This window comes from Pararge aegeria, chromosome 5 (assembly GCF_905163445.1).
Source record: "Pararge aegeria chromosome 5, ilParAegt1.1, whole genome shotgun sequence".
Lineage (NCBI taxonomy): Eukaryota > Metazoa > Arthropoda > Insecta > Lepidoptera > Nymphalidae > Pararge > Pararge aegeria.
In genome coordinates, this window is record NC_053184.1 from 19,585,438 (window position 1) to 19,610,275 (window position 24,838).

At 36.3% G+C, this 24,838-nt stretch overlaps 2 protein-coding genes across 5 annotated transcripts in view; both read left to right on the forward strand.

Annotated features, from left to right (window-relative positions):
* The first annotated feature begins 1,050 nt into the window (after positions 1 to 1,050).
* LOC120623907 overlaps positions 1,051 to 24,838 on the forward strand; it is a 35,331-nt gene continuing 11,543 nt past the window's right edge. For all 4 annotated transcript variants that reach the window (XM_039890197.1, XM_039890199.1, XM_039890198.1 and 1 more), the window contains exons 1-13: positions 1,051 to 1,284; positions 2,546 to 2,714; positions 4,640 to 4,831; positions 6,205 to 6,456; positions 11,468 to 11,588; positions 12,254 to 12,424; positions 16,897 to 17,011; positions 18,735 to 18,886; positions 19,594 to 19,758; positions 20,459 to 20,568; positions 22,196 to 22,331; positions 23,263 to 23,429; positions 23,910 to 24,067. In XM_039890197.1, coding sequence (XP_039746131.1) covers positions 1,253 to 1,284; positions 2,546 to 2,714; positions 4,640 to 4,831; positions 6,205 to 6,456; positions 11,468 to 11,588; positions 12,254 to 12,424; positions 16,897 to 17,011; positions 18,735 to 18,886; positions 19,594 to 19,758; positions 20,459 to 20,568; positions 22,196 to 22,331; positions 23,263 to 23,429; positions 23,910 to 24,067 — 1,940 coding nt within the window. In that variant the 5' untranslated portion in view covers positions 1,051 to 1,252. The remainder of the gene's footprint in view (positions 1,285 to 2,545; positions 2,715 to 4,639; positions 4,832 to 6,204; positions 6,457 to 11,467; positions 11,589 to 12,253; positions 12,425 to 16,896; positions 17,012 to 18,734; positions 18,887 to 19,593; positions 19,759 to 20,458; positions 20,569 to 22,195; positions 22,332 to 23,262; positions 23,430 to 23,909; positions 24,068 to 24,838) is intronic.
* Positions 13,411 to 15,766, forward strand: LOC120623910. The gene is made up of 3 exons (XM_039890203.1): positions 13,411 to 13,937; positions 14,385 to 14,477; positions 15,340 to 15,766. The coding sequence occupies exons 1-3, from the start codon at positions 13,685 to 13,687 to the stop codon at positions 15,393 to 15,395; spliced, it is 402 nt and encodes a 133-aa protein (XP_039746137.1). The 5' UTR covers positions 13,411 to 13,684; the 3' UTR covers positions 15,396 to 15,766.

Here is a 24,838-nt window from a genome sequence, read left to right on the forward strand (position 1 = left end):
GCACTGTGTGTATTGTCGTAGTATATTTATTTATTATTATTTATTATGATTATTCTATTCTATTCTTTTCTATACTATTATATTCTATTATCTAGTTTATCACGTCATACATTTAATATTATATTTTCGATTTAAATTTTTTTTTTGTGAATTGTGAGATCACAATGATTATTCAAATTAATAACCTTACCTTACCTATTGACCTATTGAGTTATTTATAAAATAACAATTACCCATGCACATTACAAATGTTTACGTTACGTTTAACACGGTACGAAATGTGTTTAAGAAAGTAACGTTTATTTTTATTTATGATAGGAGGTCGGTATATTTTAGTTTTTTATAAAAATTAGATTTTTAGTGTTTTTTTAACAATATTTCATTGTATTTTGAACTTTAAAGTTTCTTGTATGTCCATTAGAACGTAAAAATTAGTTTAAGTATTACTACTTGTTGGTATTGCATTATATGCAATCCAAGCCAACAACGTCTTAAAGGGTAACCTAACGATATTTAAGTTATATACATACAAGCCCTTATCAGAAAAAATTCAAGACCATAAAGTCAAAACCCTCCCGCTTTAATTATTATTTACTCTAGAAATTTACAAATACAGTTATTCAAAAGTGTTCTGAAGAAGAACTACATTTTCATAGTTTCAAGTTTTGTATATTTTATCAAATAGCATCGTTTCTTTATATTTCACGCTTTATCTATCATATCCCGAAACTTGGTTTTTGTAGTTATTAGTTAACGACACTTTCGGCAGAATTAACGACCTTGATTAGCATAGTAAATGTATAAATTCGTAAACAATGGAAATAGTAGTTCAATAAGACTGAATTCCAGATATTACGTTGCTTGTTCGTGGCAAAAACGTTTTTGCTATTGTAATATATCGTTTTTGATACATTTCGGATCCTTGAGTCCTTATATCGTAATATCGATGTATCGTGAAAATAATAATCGCCAAAAAAGCGATTCATAAAACAAAAAATATAGGTATCTGTGGAATGAATGTACATCACTATCCTGTCGACCGGTCTCAATTGGAGTAATATTGTTCTGTGGGTCTCAACATCGATTCTTGAAACTTGATGTATGAAATACAGGAAAAAGAATAATTTGAAAATGAAGTACATGTTTTTGTTTTTCAACAAAGAGTGTTTGGGTCATTAACCAAGTTTTTAAATGATTAAAGTTGGTGTACTTGCAAGGAAATAGGTATTTAAGATCTAATACTTTGGTAAATATGGCGATGGAGCACATACGACAATTTGACTGGTAAGATCTCATCTATCTTAAATATAACAAGGCACCGAATTTATTTGTGTGTCGGATAACACTCATGATATGGTTTTTTAATATGATATTGTTGATGTTGGATACGAGCTGAGTTTATTGCCGGCTTCTGGGTAGAATCTGCCTTCCGAACCTGTGGGAGAGTCTGAACAAACAGACAGATTTGATCTTTCAAAAGCGTTTATATTTTGTTTATAGAGTAAATCTACTTGAAACAAATTAATTTTTAATTTTGATGACCTCAAACTAATCATAGGACTGCCTATGACCATAATCCTTCAGCCTTTGTATTACCACTAGTTAGGCACAGGTATCCTCTCTCAACCTTTTCAGAGCTCGCACACTGCTCTAAAGCAGGTTGGGAGTCTATAATCGTAACAATATTATGTTAGTGATCATAACCGGGAACCACTGATTCTAATACTCTCTTTTTTGCAATCCAATGCCTATACAATCATAACATACCATTTACATCAGCTTATCCTACAACACAGCTCTCCTTTTGAGACTTCCACTGTGTTCTGCACCATGATGGTCACCAACTTTTCCTCTATTTACCTTCCCTCTAATGCACTTCTGTGGCATGTCTAGGTTGTTTTTCAGTTCTATCCCTCATCGTATTTCCTGTACAACACCATGTTATCCTTGTAATTTGTTCCATTAAATCCTTGATACTCTGCTATGTTATCTTATTATTTTTAAGTTATTTTTTGTAACTGTGCCCAGGTTGCAAACAAAACCAAGTTTTTGCCATACATTTTTAATTTCTTTTTAAGGGAGAACTATAAGTCATTGCCTAAAAGAAGGTTGATGGTAGATTATTCAAAGAATGTCAGGATACTTGAAATAGAATTACAACAAAGCCTCTAAACACTCTTAATGCTATCTAGACAACATTGCCATTTACCACAAGACCACAAAATACAAACTTCAATCACTAATTTATTCTCTAAAAATGAATTATAAACTACATTTGCTGCTTATTACACTTACAGATGTATGTATTATTTTGTGGGGTAATAGCACAAATGTACAGGACCTTTTTATGTTACCAAAAAAATGCATAATAGTTAATATCAATGAAACTCAGAGTCATGCCCAATTAATTTAAATAATTAAATGATTACTTATTTTATAATAAAATATATTTGTTGTATTAGTATTCTGGCATATTCCAAGTTTTAAAAAATTGCCTTTTTAGTATTCTGGCATATTCGAAGTTTAAAAAAATTGTCTTTATCAGGTGTTCTTCTGAACCGGATGTAGATTTTGTCACTGAAGCGGACATGGATAACAGCGTCATAGAGAGAATATTGCGTAACAAGTTCCGCAACCCCGCAATATCCAGTGATTCGGAAGATGATGGCCCCAATGTTATCAACTGGGATGACATATTTAGTAAAAGGCAAAACGTAAGTATCAATTCATTTTCTGTGTGGTGATGGCAGATCAGAATACATTTGTCACCAACCACCACTCCTCCCACAGGTGTCGTACAAGGCTACTAAGGGGACGTAATGGAGAATGTTCAGTAGCATTATACTTCTACTTTACAGTGCAGTAGCATTGTCTGTACTATTGTCATTTACTGTGATCACCAACTCATCTGCCTTGTTTGTTATTATTATATAATAGACTAAACAGCTTTTGCTGATGCGTCTATATCATCTCTTGTGCACTTTGACTTTTTGATGTTTATCCAGTCTATTCTTAAACTGATTCAGTGATACTGTAGTCACTGTACCATCTTCAGGCAAGGCGTTCCACATTTGTATAACTCTGTTGCTGATAAAGTGCTTGGAAGGATTAGAAAATGCCTGCTCAAATCCAAATTTGAGAACATAGCCTCTTAATTATTATTATGGGCAAAGCCTCCCATTGGGAGAGGCCTTTAGTCCAGAAGTTTACTTTTATCAGCTATTGATGCAGTTCATTGGCTTACAACATTCGCCTTGAGCAGTATTATTTAAATATTGTTAATGGTCTTGTTTCAGTTATTAGAATCCTTATTATTAAAACATTAAGGTGTATCATATCAAACTGACAATCTAAAAAAATACTGCTTTAAGTGATGGTAGTAAGCCCACTGATCCCATGTTAAGTTTCCTGTCCCCAAATAAGAACCCTATCCAAATTTATCCAGTTCTTATAATGCAAATGTTTTTACTAATTGCAATGACTTTCTATCTTCACTTTAGTATTATAGTATTTCAGTCATTGTTTTTACAATTTGGCTTTAAAGAAATAATTTGTTGCATTTTCAATATGTGATAAACTATTGTCTCGTGGTGTTAAGGTTAAATTTGTAACTATTATCAACATTGTCATATTTGTGACATAAGTTTGTTGTGGGCTTATACTTAGACCAGGAAGCATTTGGAACCCTAGTAGCTTTAGTTACCAATATGGTTATCGCCATCATCCCACTACACATTGTGTACACAACACATTTCTCATGTAACGTACACATCATAAGTGCAATCAATGGGGCTACATGAATAAAGATATTTTAGACTTTGACTTTGACATACCACCAGTATTGCTAAATATATTACTATTATTTAAATGTGTTAAAGGCTTATTTAAATAAATAAAGTTTTTGATTATTCTTTCTCATTAACAGTAATCACACAGCGAGTGATTATTCTCAACTGGTAATTAACTCCTTATATCAAGAAGACATAAATTTCCTGGAGTGCAGTCCAAATTTAGAATAGGTCGTACACTGACCTTGATCATGCCATACATTATTTATTTTCTCTAACTCATATTTAAGTATTTATGGTATTTTATATCTATTAATACTATTGGTAAATGTATTAGTATGTAGTTATTCGTATGTATGTTTTTAACAGTGTAACCGTTTCGTTTTCTTTTTAGTTTTCCTAATCCTAAGGTTGCCTGGCAGATATCGCTACTTATTTTTTATTTATTTATTTATACACTTTATTTGTAAACTACAAATAGTAAAAAAAAAAACAATGCACACAACAAAAATAAACTTAAAAAGTAGGATACAAAGGGCGGCCTTATCGCTTAGTAGCGATCTCTTCCAGGCAACCTTAGGATTAGGAAAACCAAGGGAAACCGATTGGTGGGGTGTATTATTATTATATACATACTTACGAACAATTACACACTAATACTTATCAAGATTACACACAAAAAATATTAATAATAATAAACTAATATATACTAAAACATACATAACTTAGCGATAAGGCCGCCTTTTGTATCCTACTACCTACTTGAAGGGTCTGTTTTAATTTTTTTTGATTTCCTTAATTTTATGTAGAGTGCTAATAAAGAGTTTAAATTAAATAAATATTATTCATAGATCCAGTTTCAAAAATCCCAACACATATATGTGCCGTGCCTCACCCAAAGTGCCCCGCCATACCCCAAGCGGTCAGCCATAAATGGAAAGCAGCAGTACCAGTGTTTAAAACTGCTTTGCGCTGACAACCCTGATATACTGCCAAAGGAGTATTTACCGCCCGCAACTCCAAGAGATCGAAAGCTTTACGAGGTTTGTTTATCTTAATCCACAGAATTAAGAACATACAGAATCCGTGTACACCTCTAATATTGCAGTAGCAAAAACCACTCCACTTTAGTAGTGTTTCTCGAACAGGCGTTTAGTCACTTCATTCATTTAGTTGACAGTAATTATTTTACCTCTAATTTAAAGTATACCATAAAATGGGCAAAACGGGAAAAGTTTGTGAGTTTGTCACATTCTGCGGGTGTGAAGTGAGACCTTTTCGGGACGTCTCAAATGTTTTCGGAAATAATGCACTGCATCCAATCATGGCTGAATGAGGATTCTGAAGGTTCTTAATTCTGCGACTTAACCTATACTGTTACTCTTCTCTTGTTCCGTGATAGGTGGCCTGGCAGAGATCGCTTGTTAGCGATAAGGCCGCCTATTGTACGTGCCTAGTACTTAATAATAATAAATAATAATAAGAAAAAGTAACTAAATACACGAGATTACCGCCATGTGGAATGTTGAGTCGACCGTTGTTGTTCCGATCGTCGTTTCAGTCAATGGTCTTCTCGCGAAAAGCTTCGACCAACATCCTAAGAAGCTTTCGCTTGGTTGTTGGATCAAGGGTCGGGTACAGAAGGCAGTAGTCCTTGAAACGGCGCGTAATGTGAAGAGGTTACTCACTCTGGAGCCCTGACCGCGGGTCGCTTGGGCATTCAAAAGCCCCGCAATCGGGAGGGTGGATGTTTTTTCTTATAAATATTTTATAGTTTTTTTATTTTTTTAAGCATTGTTAAGAAGTCGAAGAGAATACATATAGTGAGCCAAAACAACATTTATATACTTACTTAGATACATAGAGTTTAATACACTTAAATATACATTACATAAATACATATTTGCACCGGGCGGACGATTACACCCCCCCCCGGGGAGACCAGAAGGCCGGGGGTCAGGGCGACGGGCTAAGAAATCCGCGGACTATCCTAGCCGAGTCCAGCAACACCACTTTCTGCATCTGGGCTGCCAGTGAATTGCCACGGAACCCCAGTCGCCTTGGATGGTGTGCTAGGCTAACTGGGATTAAACCATCCGCAGATATAACTATAGATATCATTTCGGCGGACTCCACGTGCCACATGACGGTAATCTCGTGAGCTAGATCCAATATATGTACTTACTTTTTTTCTCGGTCTCAGCTCTCACGAAGTTCTCGTCATACGGAATCGTGATGTCCACTAAAAACACCCTAGACTGTGCCTGGTCCATATCACAATATCTGGCTTATTAGCCAAAATAGCTTTATCGGTACCGGCACCCGTGTGTAATTTGAGTACGGCCTCTGATTAGTTATAATATGCGTACAGAGTCGCGGGCAACCGCTAGTGAATTTAATAATTTCTGTCTGCCAGGAAGTGAAAGAACAATATGAAATCGAGCAAAAGGAGTTCATTGCATGGGCAAAAACAATGTGGACCACCAGCCACTGCGTCCGCGCCTTGCACCCCAAGCCACACGTGGAGGCGGTGTACGAAGCCAGGTTCAAGATGCGAGCCTTGGAGATGAGCTCATACCCCAAGACGTACGAGATGGCCGCGCAGATACCTCTGGAGAAGAACAACAGCAACGCCTGTGAAATGGTTTTGGATAAGGAAATCAAAAAGGTAAGTTACTTTTACAGATGACATCAATAGTCTCCGGGAGCCGTTGGAAACAAGCGGCCCAGAACCGTGGTTTACCTAAATAAGACCTATTTCATCATATTCATCACATAAAATAATTAAATAAATATTAATTTATTGGATTACGATATATTAAGAAAATTAAGCTCAAGCTATACTCCGCGAAAAGTAGGTGAATCTGTGTGGGGTAATCTATAATTCCTTCAATATTTATACCCCACACCGAAAAGATCTTCGGCAATGTACCCTCTACGCACGTTTCGCTCCAAAACCGGAGCATCCTCAGGAGACGTTGACTTTACAATTATTCATTGTAAAGTCATAATCTTCTGAGAATGCTCTAGAGATCGTTAAAGATCTGTTTGGTATGGAGTATAAAGATTGAAGAAATTACAAAATACACCATAATTATTCTCCTGCTTTTCGCGGAATATAGCAAATAAAGCTTAACTTTCATAATAATTTATTTGCCAGAATGTTTGTACAAAAGGGATATTACAACTTTTAAATAGACCATAAATTCAATTAAATTCATAGTGTGTAAATCACATATTTCATGGAAACATTATAATTAAAAGAATTGTTCAATAACAAAATAAGTCACAATAAATATTTGAGAGAAATACAAATTAAACATTTATATAATCAATCGAAGTAATAAAAAAAATATACAATCATATTATATATTCATAACATTTTTCCATTTATTTAGTTAACTCTAATAAAAAAGCATCGGCGTCTCCTCGTAAGATTTGGCACATTATTTTAATTATATAATGTTAACATAATATGTTATAATAACACACAAGTAGGCGCAGCCATTTTTAAAATTAAATGATTCCATAAATTTCTAAACCACGAGTAGGATATTAGATTTAGATTAGTAAGATAGGAAATCGATTTGATAAACAAAAAAAAACATTTACTAATTAAAAGCATTGCTGAGGTATTTTTTAAATATATTATTACATTCATTTTCATTTTCCGTTTCTTATAAACTCTGCCAGATAGTTGAATATTTTGATTGCCATTGCGTATAGACTTCCAGCAATGGATTTCCATTAGTCGCCATTAATGAGATGTACTTTGATATGTGGTTAAATGTTGATCTTTTCTTGGACGTCCTTACAGATACTATTCAGGCATTGTCTAGCTATGAGCATATTATACTGCTAGGAGATTTTAATATTAACTTATTGAACAGTAATGAAACTAAAAGCATTAAGCTGACAGACTTTTTTAATTATTTGCAATTGACACAATTAATTACTTCCCCGACACATTTTACTGATTCTAGTGAAACACTTATAGATATTATAGTTACGGATCTCCCTGTTAGAAGTGTAAATGTAACATCTATCCCGTCTTTGAGTAGTCACGCCCTTCTAGACTGTGTTTTGTGTATCAAGAAGAGAAAAATTCGCCCAAAAACTGTTGTGTATAGGCCTCTTAAGAGTGTATGCATGGATACTTTTAATAGGGATCTCGATGCTATACCATGGGTTGACGTTTCGTCTGCGGACTGCGTCAATGACATGCTATCGGTTTTTAATAATTGTTTAAATGAATTGTTTGATAAACATGCACCAAAAAAAACAAGAGTTTTCAGAGAGAGATACAGTCCTTGGATTACATCTAACGTAAAACTTATGATGAAATTGCGAGATGATGCGCATATTCGGTGGCAGTATGATAAATCAGACGTTAATAAAACATCTTATAAACAATACAAGCATTTGGCTGTGGAGGCTATACATAATGAGAAATGTTCTTTTTTTAAACAAAACATTAACAGTAAGCTTAAATATCCAAAGGTCCTATGGCAAAATTTAAAAAGGACAGTCTTGCCTAATAATCCGAACCAATTGCCGGCACATTTCACTAATGCAGATGCTATTAATGCACATTTTCTTAATGTCCCAGGATCGAATCACGTCTCTTTCTCTCAATTAACTTTTTATGAGTTCAATAAACTATATGAGGACACTTTTTCTCTTAACACAGTCTCTGATACCGTAATCTTTGAAATACTTAAGCGGTTACATTCTAATGCTGAGGGTATAGATAAAATAACATTAGATATGATTTTTATGTCACTTCCTCAAAGTTTAGATAGCATTCGATCCATTGTTAACGCGTCTATAACTACTTCTGTTTTTCCGAATGACTGGAAAGTTGCACTAATTCGTCCACTCCCGAAAATTTCTAACCCTCTCACGCCAAAGGATCTTCGTCCTATAAGTATTTTGCCTTGCTTATCGAAGGTATTAGAAAAAGTTGTGTGTTCTCAGGTGTCGGCTTATATTGAGAAGCAAAAAATTTTGCCGGATTATCAATCAGGTTTTAGGGCTGGTCGTGGTACTGTTACGGCACTGTTGGATGTGACTGACAACATTCTTAGAGCACAGGATTTGGGTATGTGCACACTGTTGGTGCTTCTTGACTTCTCTCGGGCATTTGACAGTATCAATACAGCACTTTTATTATCAAAGTTATCGCATTATGGCTTTACTGTTGATACTGTCAAGTGGTTTGAGAGTTATCTTAGCAAAAGAGCACAAATTGTGGAAATTGTACTCGAGGATGGTAAGGTGCATCGTTCGGCGCCGGTGCCAGTCAATAGAGGCGTGCCACAGGGCTCAGTCCTTGGTCCTCTTCTTTTTATATTGTATTCTGCTGATGTTGCTAAGCAGATCTTACACTGTAAATATCATATGTATGCAGATGATTTGCAACTCTACTACCATTTCAAGGCAGAAAACCTCGATGACGCTGTTCGTTTTGTTAATGCAGACTTGGGCCGAATAGGGGCTTGGGCAGACCGTAATTCTCTTGTACTTAATCCGTCAAAGTCGAAGTATATACTATTCGGTTCTGCAAAGCAACTATATAAGCTTCGTTCCGGTGTTAGTATAGATATTGAGGGCTGCGCCATAGAGAGAGTCTGCAAAGCTCGAAATTTGGGATTGCTCATGGATGCAGATTTGAGGTTCGAGGAACACTTAGCAGAAGTAGTTCGCAATTGTTTCTACAGACTAAAGATACTCTACAAGGTCCGTCAGTATCTTTCAGTAGAAGTGCGCTTACAGCTAGTAGAGGCTTTGGTGCTGTCTAAACTAAACTACGCGGATGTTGTGTTCGGTCCTCGATTGCTGTGCCGTACGAAGCGTCTCATCCAGAGAGTGCAGAATGCATGTGCGAGGTTTTGTTTCGACATACCTCCTAGAACCCATGTAACGCCTTTCTTAAACAATCATCACTTGTTAAAAATGGGTTCTAGAAGGAAGTTGCATCTTGCAGGTCTTCTCTATGGCGTAATAAAGCAAGGTAAGCCTTTGTATTTAATAAATAAACTGAATTGGGTTAGTGACGATGAAAGGAAGCTTCGAAGCAGTCGAAACCAGCTTCGCATCCCACTTCATCGTACTGCTGCGTTTAGGGGCTCGTTCACGTACTCCGCCACGAAGTGTTGGAATAATATTCCTCCGCCAATCAAGAACTTTAAAAGTAAGTTTGGATTTAAGAACCAAATTAAACAATATTTATTGGCCAAACAGGTGGAATTCCAAGAACATGTGGCGGAGTCATCTTTTCTCTAGAGACAGTCTGTATACTTTACTATACTTTACTTTACCACTTAATAATTTTATCACTATTATATTACACTGTGTATCTTAATAAGTTTATGATATATGTACGTTTTTATTTTCAAGTTTATATAAATATATGTTACTTTAGTTTATTATTATTATTGTTGTGGATTTATTTAGTTAGTTTTTTTTTTTTTTTAAACTAAGCTTAAAATGTGGTCAGTAGATGGCTACGTATTTCCGTGGTGTTACCTGGTACAAGGTGCCAACTGAAAATCAGCGCTGTATGCTCCCACTGGCGCATGCAGCACAATGCTGAGCTGGCACCTTTTTTCTAGGTTGTGCCACACATAACATATGTGGTGTTGTGAATATTGTAATGTGTGGCGCAATGTAAAAAATAAATGTTTCTTTCTTTCTTTCTTTCTTTCTTTCTATATGCGCCTATTAGCGGTGATAGCCTTGTGGATAGGAGCTGGACTTCACTTTCGGGGGGCCGAGTTCGAATCCCAGCACGCACCTGTAGCTTTTCTAAGTTGCGTGCGCTTTAAGTAATTAATATATTGCTTGTTTCATCGGTGAAGAAAAACATCTTGAGGAAACCTGCATGGCTGAGAGTTCTACGTAATGTTCTCAAAGGTATGTGGAGTCCACCAATCCGCACTGGGCCTTAACCCCTTCTCATTGTGGGAGGAGACCCGTGCCCCTTAGTGCCCACTCAACTCATCACACGTTTAGCGATAAGGCCGCCAAGTTGTACGTTCTACCTTATTATGCTGTTGTATTTGTATCTCTGTAAATTTTCTCTGTGGTGTACAATAAAAGTGTATTCGGCCGGCCCATTGGCGCAGTTTGCAGCTACCCTGCTTTCTGAGTCAAAAGCCGTGGGTTCGATTCCCACGACTGGAAAATGTTTGTGTGATGAACATGAATGTTTTTCAGTGGCTGGGTGTTTATCTGTATAATTTAAGTATTTTATGTATATTATTCATAAAAATATACCTTATTGTTCTGTTGTATTTGTATCTCTGTAAATTTTCTCTGTGGTGTACAATAAAAGTGTTTTCATTCATTCGGCCGGCGCAGTTTGCAGCGACCCTGCTTTCTGAGTCAAAAGCCGTGGGTTCGATTCCCACGACTGGAAAATGTTTGTGATGAAAATGAATGTTTTTCAGTGGCTGGGTGTTTATCTATATAATATAAGTATTTTATGTATATTATTCATAAAAATATTCATCAGTCATCGTAGTGTAGTACCCATAACACAAGCTACGCTTACTTTGGGTCTAGATGGCGATGTGTGTATTGTATATTTGTATTTATTCATTCATTCATTCACACTCGACTGTGATATGTTGAATGCAACAAATGTTATCGTTTAAATTCCTCTTATTATTTCACAGGTGAACATAAAATCATTGCCTAAAGTGGATTGCATGCAGATCACAAAGAAGTGTTCCATCATAGGGCCCCACAATGTTCCCGAGCCATGCACAAAGCACCCCTGCAAGTTTATATTGCCTAGTAAGTTTATTTCTACCCTCTCACCCCCAAAATCTGCCCGCTGCAATCAGTAGAAGTAATTTCTTACCCTTAATTTCTAACCCTTAACAGTACTATGTACATATGAATGACAGCAGTGATAGCCTAGTGGTTAGGATAATAATAAATAATAACAAATATACTACGACATTAGAAGCTAAACAAAAATAAATAACCTTTTATATTGGTAAATAATATATAAAATAAAATAAAAATAAAAAGAATATATAAATACCTTTATTTTGTTTTTTACTCCCTTAAGTTTTTAACCTCACTCGCTTTCTCGCACGTCCGAAGGTTGGCTGGTAGTAAATGCTTTAGCATTAAGTCCGCCTTTTGTGAATAAAATAAAAAAAAACCTAATAAAGTAAAATAAAAGTTAATAGGCTGAGAATTATTATAACGATAATAGAAAATTATGATAAAGATAAGAATTGACGACCTCCATGGCGCAGTGGTAACGTTGTGGTCTTATAAATTGGAAGTCCCCGGTTCAGTCGGTTCGATTAGGAATATGGATTGAATAGAACGCTTACCCGTAACAGTTTAGCCCGCTACCATCTTAGACTGCATCTTCACTTAATAGCAGGTGAGATCGAATTCGAGGGCTAACTTGTAGTTTAATTAAAATATTTATGAATTTGCAGCCGAGAACTCAGTATCGATCCTGCCGCTGACCGAAGTTCAAAGGGAGCTAGCCCAGTTCGGTCTGGACAATAACGCACACTACGTGGTGAGTGAGAACGCGCTGAAGTGCCTGGTGGAGTTCGACCGGCCGTGGGACATCACCGTAGCTGTGACCGGCGTTATTGGACCCGGTAAACTTTTAAAGCTAGTTTAATGGTGCTACTAAAACCATGGCTACCCCATGGGTTACTGTGTCTGGGTGTTTATATGTATTTTATAAGTATTTATGTATATTATTCATAAAAATATTCAACAGTCATCTTAGTACTCATAACACAAGCTACGCTTACTTTGGGTGATGTGTGCATTGTCGTAGTATATTTATTTATTTATTATTTATTCTTTGGTCTGGTCTGGTGGGAGGCTTTGGCCATGGCTAGGCACCACCCTATAGACGTGAAGACGTGCCGCTAAGCTATAAAGTGTTCCGTTGCGATGTCGCGTAGAGACCGATAAGGGGTATGACTACCATACTCCCAATGTAGTGGAATAATATAATTATATATATATACAGTCAAACCTGGATAAGCGAGTGTTCAAGGGAGCACAATCTCATTCTCACTTATAGAGGTTTCTCACTAACCCGAGTTTCTCGCTAATGCTGGTACATGGGTAGCGTTTCTCTCTTATAGAGGTACGCAGCAATAACAAGACATATTCATGCACTATGTAATTTTATTTTATTTAGAACTTATTTACATAAAAGAAAATCCGTGAATTTCGTTTGGGTTTCTGTTTTCTGAATGTTTTTCTCTCGCTTATCCAGGTTTGACTGTGTATATATATAATTATAAATGAGCTGTGGGCTTATTCTTAGATCAGTTCGCGTTTGGAACCCTCGTAGCTTAATTTTAAGTTTACGAATATGTCAAAGTCAAGGTCAAAAATATATTTATTCTAGTAGGCCCATAGGTGGCACTTTTGATGCGTACATGAGAATTACACGGTAGTGAGATGATGGCGATAACCACATTCGTAAACTTAATACTAAAGCTTCGAACGAGGGTTCCAAACGCGTCCTGGTCTAAGAAGAAGCCCACTACAAACTTAGCCGGGTGTTTTTTGTTTTTTTTGTTATCACCATCTCACAATGTCATTTTAAATTATTAAGGTGGGTACAGATTGGTGCAATGCAACATGTAATGCAACATGCAATGTAAGAATTTGAGGTCCACATTGCTGCAATGTATCATGTAATGTAACAGAATTCCCATACTGTGGACGCCTCGCGCGCACGTACTGCGCCTGGGTCGCGCACGTTCCGAGCGTTACAACTTGTGCGCGGCTCGATCCGAGATTTGTCGGTTTTTAGTACGAACACAAAGGGGCGCGCAGTGTGCGCAGGACTCAGCCGTGGACGGTCGTTCGTTTCGTTCACATGCGCAACGATCATGGCGGTGAAAGAGGGTGCGTGGAGTGATGACGAGTCACTTTTATCGATAGAGGAATACAGAACAAGGGAAGTTTTATGGAACCCTCAAAATGAAAACTTTTATAAACAAAATTTAAAGAAAGATGCGTGGGACGAAATCGGAAATGTATTGAAAATAACAGCAGAAAAGTGCAATAACAAAATGATAAGTCTTCTCTCTTCTTACCGCCGTGAAAAAGGAAAGGAAAAAAAATCCAAGGGGACTGGAAAAGGTAAGAATAACGCATTTTATTTGTTTTTATATAGGTATTTATTACAATTTAAGTCATCAAAAAATTAAGGTACCTACTTAGATAATAAAATCAAATTAGAAAAAAAGTACAATGGAGTTTATAAATCTAGGTAGTAGCATAAACTATTTATACCTAGGTACCTAGCGAATAAAAACATTTATATTCAATTTATACAGGATGTTTTAACCCGATTAAATAATAAAAAGTTGATAGTTAAACGTGGCTGCCAAGGGATTTATTTTTAATTTATTTGTTTAAATTCAATATTGTACGTTTTGTAGGAGCTAGAATAGTATTGCTATTATGCATTAAATAACATAGTTTATTATTAAAAGAATTATGTGCAGTAACTAACTATAGGTCAATAATTAAAGTAAAGCTAGTAAATAAATAAAAGTGTATTAATGTATGTGTGTTTTATTGCAGGTACTTCGGACACATACACAAGTCGATGGTTTGCCTACAATGCTTTAAAGTTCTTGGACGATAGAAACACACCAAGAAAGAGAAAAAAATACGGTAAGATTTAAACTAAGAGCATCTGTCTTGCCAAGAAACCTTTCCTTCATTCATAAAATAATCAGCTAATTCGTCTCTGATAGCATTAAGATGCGCAGGTGATCGTCTAGGGATATTTCTTACAGGCAGTATTGATGTGATGTTATTATTATTTTGCCTCCACGTACCTTCATTTAAATTTCCATCTTCCTCCCTATCAACTAACCCTGGAATCATGTACACGTTTGTAGAGTGACGTTTTAAATAATTGTGTAAAAGAGTGATTGCCATAACTACCAATTCAGCTTTATGGGGTTGTAAAAGCATTGGTTTTCTTAAAACTCTGAACACAGACGATACAATGCCAAATACGTTTTCAACAACCCGTCTAGCTCTGCTTAATCTATAATTAAATATTCTCTTCGATGAACCCTTTGGATGTATCCCAGCATATGGCTTCATCAAGTATTCACTTAAAGCAAACGCACTATCGCCTAAAAAAAAATATGGTATAGAAACATTTCTATCGGATAGGGGACGTGACTCTGGCAGGTCTAATGTTCGATTTTCTATCTTATCATTAATTGGGTATCTTTGAAAACTCCGCCATCAGAAATCCTCCCTTGACAACCAACGTCTACGAATAGAAAATTATAGTCTGCATCAACTAGAGCAAACAAAACGATGCTAAAATGTTGTTTATAATTATAAAACTCGGTTCCGCTTTTAATAGGGGCTTGAAGTAAAACGTGCTTCCCGTCCAATGCCCCTATACAGTGTGGGAAGTTCCACCGGTCTTCAAACTCCTTGCTTATCTTCAACCAGGCGTTGGCAGTCGTGGGTACCTTAAAAAAAATACTTATATCGTTATAATTATTTCCAGGAGTCCATTCAACGCTCAGTCTCCAAAAACAATGCCACCGAAGCCACGCAACATGAGTTCACCCCTCCAGCACCACCAAATGAGCATGGTCTACAGGAACCGAAACGATCCAGAAGAGACGAAAACAATGTTCTTACCGATGTAGTGGGGATATTGAAAACCACTGCACAGAAATTGGACAGTAAATCAAGCATTCCTGACTTAACTAAAAGTTTTGTTTCATTTATAGGAGCTAAAATGAGTAACTATTCCTCTCAGACTAGGATTTCGGTTGAACACGCAATATTTGAAATTATTATGAAAGCCGACAGGGGATATTATGAATCTTGGCAACATCAACCAAATGCATATACAGAACCATACTCCAATCGTCCCTCAACTTCAGTATCCTACGGTTATACCACAGCAGAAAATGTAGACGCTGCTGACTACTCAATCAACCAACAGCCTTCGTCGGTCTCTTCACAAGACTCACAGCACTCTTCTATAGATGATTTTACTGATTTAATTTAGTTAACAAAGAAAAATAAAGATTTTGATTATACGTACCTTAATGTTTTCTTTTAATTCTTCAATTATAGCAGAGCACACTTCAGGAACAATTCCACTAATAGATTGTTTAGATACTCTAAATGTATACTGTAGACTTGTGTAAGAGTCCCCGGAGCTTAAAAATCGAAGAGTAATCGCTAGTCTATCTTGGGCTGAAATTGGAGCTCTTAAATTTGAATATTTTCGACTTATTCTTGGTCCGACTATCGCGAGTAAATTTTCAAAATCTGTTGGCGTCATCCTCGTAAAACTTTTGTATTGACCACTTATATGCTGGAAATTCATATCTGTAAGCAGTTCTCTGCCTTCTCTCCGTTTATATAATTCTGTGTTATATAACCCCAACGTCGGGGTCTTTGGGGTTTTTTTAAAAGTCGATGAATGATTAACAATGAAGCACTGATAATCGTCAGAGCAAGAAGGCTGTCTTCAGACTCCATGATTCGTAAGTATATCGACTTAAGTAGAGTGATGTGGGCAAAGAAAAGAACACGTGTGACGAGGGCCAGTTACGAAATGCGGGAACAGATGTTCTCGAATGATTCGTAGTCAATGCGCGTACCGCGCGCGCCACACGTACAAGGCAGCAGGGAATATTACATTACATGTTGCATTGCACCAATCTGTACCCACCTTTAGAAGAGCAACCTGGTTAGAGCAATAATTTACACCCAAGCTTTTTTATCGATTACGTAGTCCTTTATACTATAAAAGGACTTTTCTATAAGCTTACGTTTAATACAAACTTTGAACTTTTTAAGAGACATCTCCAAGATGTCAATTGGTAGTTTATTGTAGAATTGTATGCAATTTTCTTAAAACGAATTATGAATTTTATGTAACCTAGTATATTGCACTGTAAGTTTATTCTTACTTTTATGGATCTATGGTTACCGCCATCATCTTACTAACATGTACACATTATTTGTAACGATAACGATGGTAGCTAGGGGATTTAAACAGGTAAATATTAAATGTAAAATTTATCTGATCCCTTGTCCGCAGATGGTGAAACAACTAATGTAGTGGTTTTAGGAAGCGAGTTTGCAGTCCGAAAAGAGCCGGTACTCACGAGGACCTACCAGGCGTTCAGACATCTGCTCCTACCCAGCCTTGTGCCGTGAGTACTTTTTGTAGCCACTCTCTTGTACCACTTTGACGCTCGTCTCGGGAAGTACTAGCGCCAAGCAGCATTGCTATGTGCCAAACCTGACGGGCGTAGTAGCCCACGTAATTAAAGGCACGTATGGCTTTAATTTAGATAAATTTTTGTGAACATACATTAAATTTTCAAATATAAATAAACATTCATTATTGTATATATGTATATATACATGTATATCTTATTTTATTTTACTCTTTTAATAATTTATTATTTTTTGTTATTAGTAGTATGTACTTAAGTGTGTAAATTTATGTATTGTTTATTGTAATTGCGATTTCCCGTCTCTCTTGTATTATTGTGTACTATCGTGAAGGTTACCTGGCAGAGATCACTTTTAGTGATAAGGTCGCCTTTTGCTTTTAATTTTTTTACTACCTTTACTACGCAATAAAGATGTTTAAATAAATAAATAAATGTATTGGCTAAAAACTGTCAGTATCTTAACATCTTTAAATTTATCACTAAATGACTCTCTCGGGGCCATTTTATAGATCGCACGAACAGCCCTCTTCCGCAGCACGAAAATAGTATAATTACCCCATAGTAAAATTCCATATGACATAATGCTATGTAAGTAACTAAAATAGACTAGCCTAGCAGTAGCTATGTCCGTCATGTGGCGTATCTTCTTCACTGCATAGGCGGCAGAACTAAAAGTGCTTACAAAGTAGGCCTACTTGAAATAAATGAATTTTGAATTTTGAACACCTGTGACACAGGGCGGCATTTTGTACTCTGTTCAAATTCAAAATTTCTTTATTTATGTAGGCCTATCACAGGCACTTATGAAGCGTTCATACATATATGTTTACATAATTGTAAGGGGATGGTGATAAATTCGTTCGCCAACTTAAACCTAAAGCTACGAGCTTTCCAAACGCGCCCTGGTCTAAGAAGAGCCCACAACAAACTTAGTCGGTTATTTTTTTTTGTTATCACCATCTCACAGTAAACTAATATTAAGCAATTCACACCCAAGCTTTTTATCTTTTAAGTAATCCTTAACATTATAATAGTATTTTCCTGTAAGCTTACCTTTTTGCATTTGTTGCGAAGTGTTGCAGTGCTCATAGGCGATGGTTTCCACTCACCATCAAGTAGGCGATCTGCATGGCCCGTCAATTATTACTATTATTATAAAAAAGATCACTTAACTGGTCTTGCATTGACTAAAGTAAAATTAAATTTATCACACTTGTTACATAATGTACTATTTCCACTATCTCCTATGCGACCAAACCTAACCTGCTGTCAAGGACAAGGTTTGTGCATAAGTTTGTTTTGATATATATACCTCTGTTTGTAAGCGTTAAAATCTTATACCTGAAGTAAGATTTTTAATTTCTTTCGATATAAAGTGTGTTTCTAATTTAATTTTTTTTTTAATCTAAAGACCACTATTTCTTTAGAACATGACACTATGCGGATAAAACAGGTCGTAAACCTTTTTCGGTTACTGGCTCGGTTCACGAAAACTCTTAATACAAGCTGAAATCTTATTAATACCAAAATTAAATATAGCGCATGTTACATCTGCATCAAATACTATTCTAAGGCCGACAACATTATAAAAACATTTCAGCAATTTCAAGGTTTATCGATTAGAAGTAAATAAACAAAGAAATCTTTAATCTTTATAGTATTAATATAGGTAATGTTTCTCTTTAACCTTTTTCAGATCATCAGAGAAATCAAAATTAAATTACAAAAGTCCGAATAACAAAAAAGCAATCGAAGAGTCGGATAATGAGTCAAATGTATCCGATGGCTACTGGGGGATAGGACCTGACGAGGACGACGATGAAGACGATGACAAATTGTGTATAGACGGTATGTACTCGTATGTGTGTGGATTGATAACAACTTGTAAAAGGTAGTCACCATTTGATGCGATTTTTGATTTACTTTAAGTTAGTCTTATTTTAAGTCAGCGTCCAAATAAACTCATGTGAGTTTCAGGATGCGATGAATACTAATTTTAGTAGTTTGTGTAATAAAAAAAATAATAAAATTTTGTGGAATTCTGACATCTCATTTTATGATATTCCAGCTATAATAATTTTGATATGGCTTTTTTTCTCAGTCTAAATGCTAACCCAGATTATCAGCTAAAGAGTCAAATTATATAACCTAACATCCTAAAAGCACATACAGACCTACGCCGACGACATATTGATTAATGAAAACTCAGGCAGTCCTTATTACAAGGAAGCGGAAGCAGTGGCGTACATAGAGGAGAAAATATCTACTCCGAGTTATAAAAAACTTAAGGATAGGCATCGTAAGAGCCTACTTAATAAAAGCCTACCCTTAAGTATTTATGACTATACTGGAGAGTTTCTTCATTTTATATCATCTGCATACCCTGTGCATACCCTCTATGCACGCCACTGGATGTCACCTATGCTATGGAAGAGGACATGTACTTTCTATACCGAACTTTTAGACCTATTTATGGAGTCCACACAGACGCGGACAGAAGCTAAGCTAGTAAATAAATAAAAATTTAAAGTAATTCGTCGGTGTTCATGTTACAGAAGCGTTGCGGGAATGGTTCGGCTCGGACGACGATGATGAAGCACAGAGTAAAAAAAAAAAACAAGACAAAAACAATGATGATACGATCGCCAAAGATAATAAGAGCAATAACAAACCCCAAAAAATAGAAGATGATAGCGGCTTCTACAATTGCACTTGTAAAGGTATAGATTTTATGCATTAGATTAGGTTTTTTTGATTTAATAGAGGGACCGAGTTAAATAACCGGTATGCACTTCTAATTATAAGAATATACGTGCGTTTTTAATAAGTAACGATAACAGTTACAAAGAATCGCTAAAATATTGTATTTATCTAATGATATGATTCATGTATTACGAAAAACGTATTTTTATCTATATTCGAAGTGAGATTGGTATTTATTTTCAATTATTAAAACTGCAAAATCTATTATAACGTCACGTCTATACAACGTGGAAATAAAAACCGAAATAATACATCAGGCTTTATAGGTACTATATCTGAGATATTTAATAAATTAATATTATTATAATAAATTGTGGCCATGGTGGTGAAAATACCTAAGGAAAATCACAATTTTTGAGGAATTTTTCTAATAAACAAAAAAAAAAAGATATATATATTTTTTTTCCGAGTAGTCATTGGCAGGTTCATCTTCCGGCTTATCGTTGAATTTCATATTGTATATAAAGTCGGTCCAGTAGTTAAGGAGCCTATTAGGAACAAAGAGAAAAATCATTTCATCAGGTTTATTCTTTATTTAATGTAAATTTTGATGTTTGTTTGCAATAAAGTATTTCTTTTTCTTCTTTTAATATGAGTATAGTTTACGTACAGGGTTAATAATGTTGATGATGAAGCTTATCGTGTCAATAATTTCAGATACAATATTCGAGGAGCCTCCACCAAGGTCGTTCAACCGGTGGCTGGTGAGGGATACGACCACCGGCGAGAACTACAACGTGATTGTTCATTGCGCTCATAAAGTTCGGGTGAGTGATTTAATACAGGGACGCAAGTATCCAACTCGGATGGACAGCGATCGGAAAACTACGTGACATCTTAACCTTTTACTGTGCGTTATTTTGACCCAAAAACAACATCTTTATCTAAAGAAGAAATTTAATTTTCGTGAAGTGCAGTCAGATTTAAGTTCTTGTCGTACGCTGTCTTTGTGCATGCGTTTTCATATAAGAAAGTTTTATAAGCATTAGTTCATTGTTCAAGCTACCGAACTGTGGAATGCACTGGTCAAGGTCACTAACTGAACTCATTAACTTCACCAATAAAGACGATATTCGGTGATTTATTCTTACTCGTTCGATTGAATGAATGAATACACTTTTATTGTACACCACAGAGAAAATTAACAGAGATGCAAATACAACAGTACAATAAAGTAGAACGGCCTTGAATTTGGCAGCCTTATCGCTAAATAGCGATCTCTTCCAGGCAACCAAGCATTCAAGAAAATGCTATACGAAATTAGTAGGTGGTACAATAAAACATTAGTGAATTATTAGGATTTTAAACTAAATTAACATAAAATAAAAATATAACATAGTACATATTATACATAACATATTAAAGATATGTACAAAAATATATGTATATATTAGTTTATTATTTTTTATATTGATTAATATTATTATTTTATGTGTGTAATCTGGATAAGTATTAGTGTGTTATTTGTAAGTATTTATGTAATAATAATACACCCTACCAGCGGTTTCTCTTGGTTTACCTTATCCTAAGGTAGGTAGGTAGGTAAGGCCTGGAAGAGATCGCTACTAAGCGATAAGGCCGCCTTTTGTATCCTTCTTTTATGTTTCCTCTTATTGTATCCATTGTTTTTCTTCTTTTTGTGGTGTACGAATAAAGTGTATAAATAAAGAACTGTGTACATGGGGTCCCACATACCCTTGTTTATTTCTGATTTCTTAGAATAGCTTATTTCCTACCATACTCCGCGTGCGCGTCTCTCAGTAGATTCAAAGTTTAACCACCAAATGTTCAATAAAGGGAGAGGTGGTCTTGTCCTATGTCATAAACAAAAAACGCACACGTCCATGTTTGTGTTGCAAAAAATTGGAGTCCATGGTTAACAGTTAAGGCGTCCAGAATAACTCAGTGTCTGAAGACCAAAGTCTTCAGACATTGCGTGATGCCAGTGATGATTAACGCTCGAAGAAAAATGTGCCCGCTTGCAGTGGCGTGCACTTCATATATGCACAAATGCACTGCTTACCCTAAATATTCCCTACCACTTGTATAGAAGGAGAATTTTTCTATTTTATGCTACGCTTCTGCCTTATATCTACCCTGGTTAAAACCCACTGCCCGCTTGCTTCCAGCGGCTCCCAGTGACTCGTTTGGATCTGTCCACCTCTTTGCGAATCGGCCAACGTTGCGTTTACCGGTGCGACGTCGCCATTCCAACAGCTTGGGGCCCCAATGTCCATCGGTTATACGAGCTGTGTGCCGTTAGGTGTATGGCAAGTACATTAAACCCATACTCCTAATCGGTTACCTCACGTCATTGTTGGTAGAATGGAAGCAGCCCCCGCCGGGTATTGTACCCGGGACCTCGCGAGGTTGTCAAGTAACTGTGTTTTGCAGAATGATAGTGGCGAGGTGATATTGGAGCCGATACCGGAGTACCAGCTCGAGCTGGGCGGCAGCGCACAGGCCCCGGGGAGAATACGCAGTCTGGGCCTCTCGCTTCATCTGAGGAAAAACGCCTCTTTGATTAATGGTGAGTTAAAAAAGTAACGCGGTCTGCCATCTGGTGTGCATTCTTAGCTAAATTCTTCTGCTTGTGATGTTTTTTTTTTATTTAAATTAAAATCAGCTCTTGACTAAAATGCGATGATGAAGTCTAAGATGGTTAGATAGAAAAAAAGATTAACAACACCCATACACACACACATACACTCACACACACCTCACCCACATTAACACGTTTCAAAATGATTAGAACATAGAAATACTACTGCTACATCTAAAAGAAGTTTCCAAACTTACTGTCTAAACTACTAAACATCTGCCGGAGCCCTCCTCAATCTGAGAGAAGACCTTTGCCTTGTAGTTGTTTATAAACGCAAAATTGGATTTAAACGACTGCCTTACTCGAAATGGACATAAGTTAGAGACATATGCATATCTTTTGCGAAAGGTGCAGAAGTCACTTGTGGGATTGAGTATATGTTTTTATAATATGATTCCCAAGGTAGTTTTGGACCTGCCTATGCATAAGTTTAAACAATGTGTTAAAACACATTTAATAAATCTTGGTAACGTTAAGAAATTCATCAATCGTATATTGATGAATTTCTTTATTAATATTGATGAACGACAAGGCTGCTTGGAAGCAGGCTCCGCTCTCATATCTTACAAGCAGTGGCGTGCACTTCATACATGCACAAAAGCATTGCATACCCTAAAATTTAAATATAGCCACGCCATATAGTGCACGCCACTGCTCACAAGATAGAAAAAATCCTAAGATTGTAAACTGTAAAATGATGTTGAGAAAGAACAATCCGCTGAGATTCTTGCCGGCTCTTCTCGGTGGAACCTTCCGAACCGGTGGTAGAGTCACTGCAAACAGGCTGACTTGACGTTTCAACAGTGCTTATGTACTTGGAATAAATGAACTTTGAATTTATTAAGTTGGTACATTGCAGTGCGAGTTGACGGCGACTCGGGCGAGGTGGCCACATTTGAAGGCATGGATGGCGAGCGGTTCCGGCGAGAGCACGGCGACGTTATGAGCGGGGTAGCCCAAACCCTGCACACAACCTTCAGCCAGCTGGCAGGGCTACGGCCTGGGAACTACATCCTGCGACATGCGGTTAGTCACGACACTCTTATTTTTTTAAATCAATTTTCTTCAAAAAAGTTTTTATATGCGCCTTATCTGTTTATTAATAAACAGTATTTTTTATTTATTTACTATCAACCAATTAAAATTAACATAACAAAGGACAGGAAGTGCTCAAGGTCAATTTATATATAGAGATTTCTTCCGGAAGCTCTCGAAAAGGAGAAAAATTTAAGAGTAGAGTAGGTACTTGAAATAACCGATACGAATAGAATACTATATACGATATATATACATACCTAAACCTATAATTTGTCGGCGGGGTGGCTGGTCTCCCACCAGACTAGACCAGAGAAAATTCAATAATTATAAATAGCAAATTGTCCCTCCTGGTTATTCAACCCGGGACCTCCCACATATTGGACCAAAGTGCTCAGCGATGCGACAGGGAGGTCGTTTTTTACATACTACTGGATTTGAAAATCTTAACAGTAAAGTAATATCCCCCAGCCAAGCCATGGAAGCAACGCGATGCTGTACGTAGCCAAGTCGTCAAGCACAGCTAGTTTGACCCTGGACTTCGACTGCTCGCGGCTAGAGGAGCCCGACGAGTCCAAGAGTCTCAAAACTGCTCCAACATTGGTGCCAGTACTGCTGCCATTCCATAAGTGAGTATCTTGTAACAGGTGCTAATCACAACGCTGGTAAGAAATGGGTACAAGGGCACTCGTAAAATTATGACTAATACTCGATTGAAAATAAATTATTATAATAGTTATTTATGCAACTGTAAGGGGTGATAATACGAGGCGAAGCCGAGTGTGATAATAGTTATATAAACAGTTGCATACAATTCTTTATCTACTGCCATAATATGAAACCTCGAAAAGATTCTGAAAGCTTACTTTTAACATTAAAACGGCCAGGCTTAGTAACCTAATTTGATCCATTACTGAGTATAAACAAACAAAACTAAGTTTTAACTCTAAATGAAATAATTAAATATTATAATAGTATATATTTAATATAGTGCAATTATTAACATTTACTCCTAAAGAACCTGAACGTTGTACTCGGCGGAATATTTATATTTAACATTTTACTATTTTTATTTTCTATGGAATTTGGAAATACATTCGACACTTGAAATTTCTTTAGCAGCGTTTGTAATGTTTGGTGGTGTGCTGCATCGCTATTTTTTTTGTAAACAAAACATTAAAATATCGAAGAAATGATAAATATCGGGGACTCAAATAACCTACTGAAAGTCAAAGTCAAAAATATCTTTATTCAAGTAGGCCCATAGGTGGCACTTTTGATGCGTACATAAGAAATACACGGTGGTGAGATGATGGCGATAACCACATTCGTAAACTTAAAACTAAAGCTTCGAACGAGGGTTCCAAACGCGTCCTGGTCTAAGAAGAAGCCCACAACAA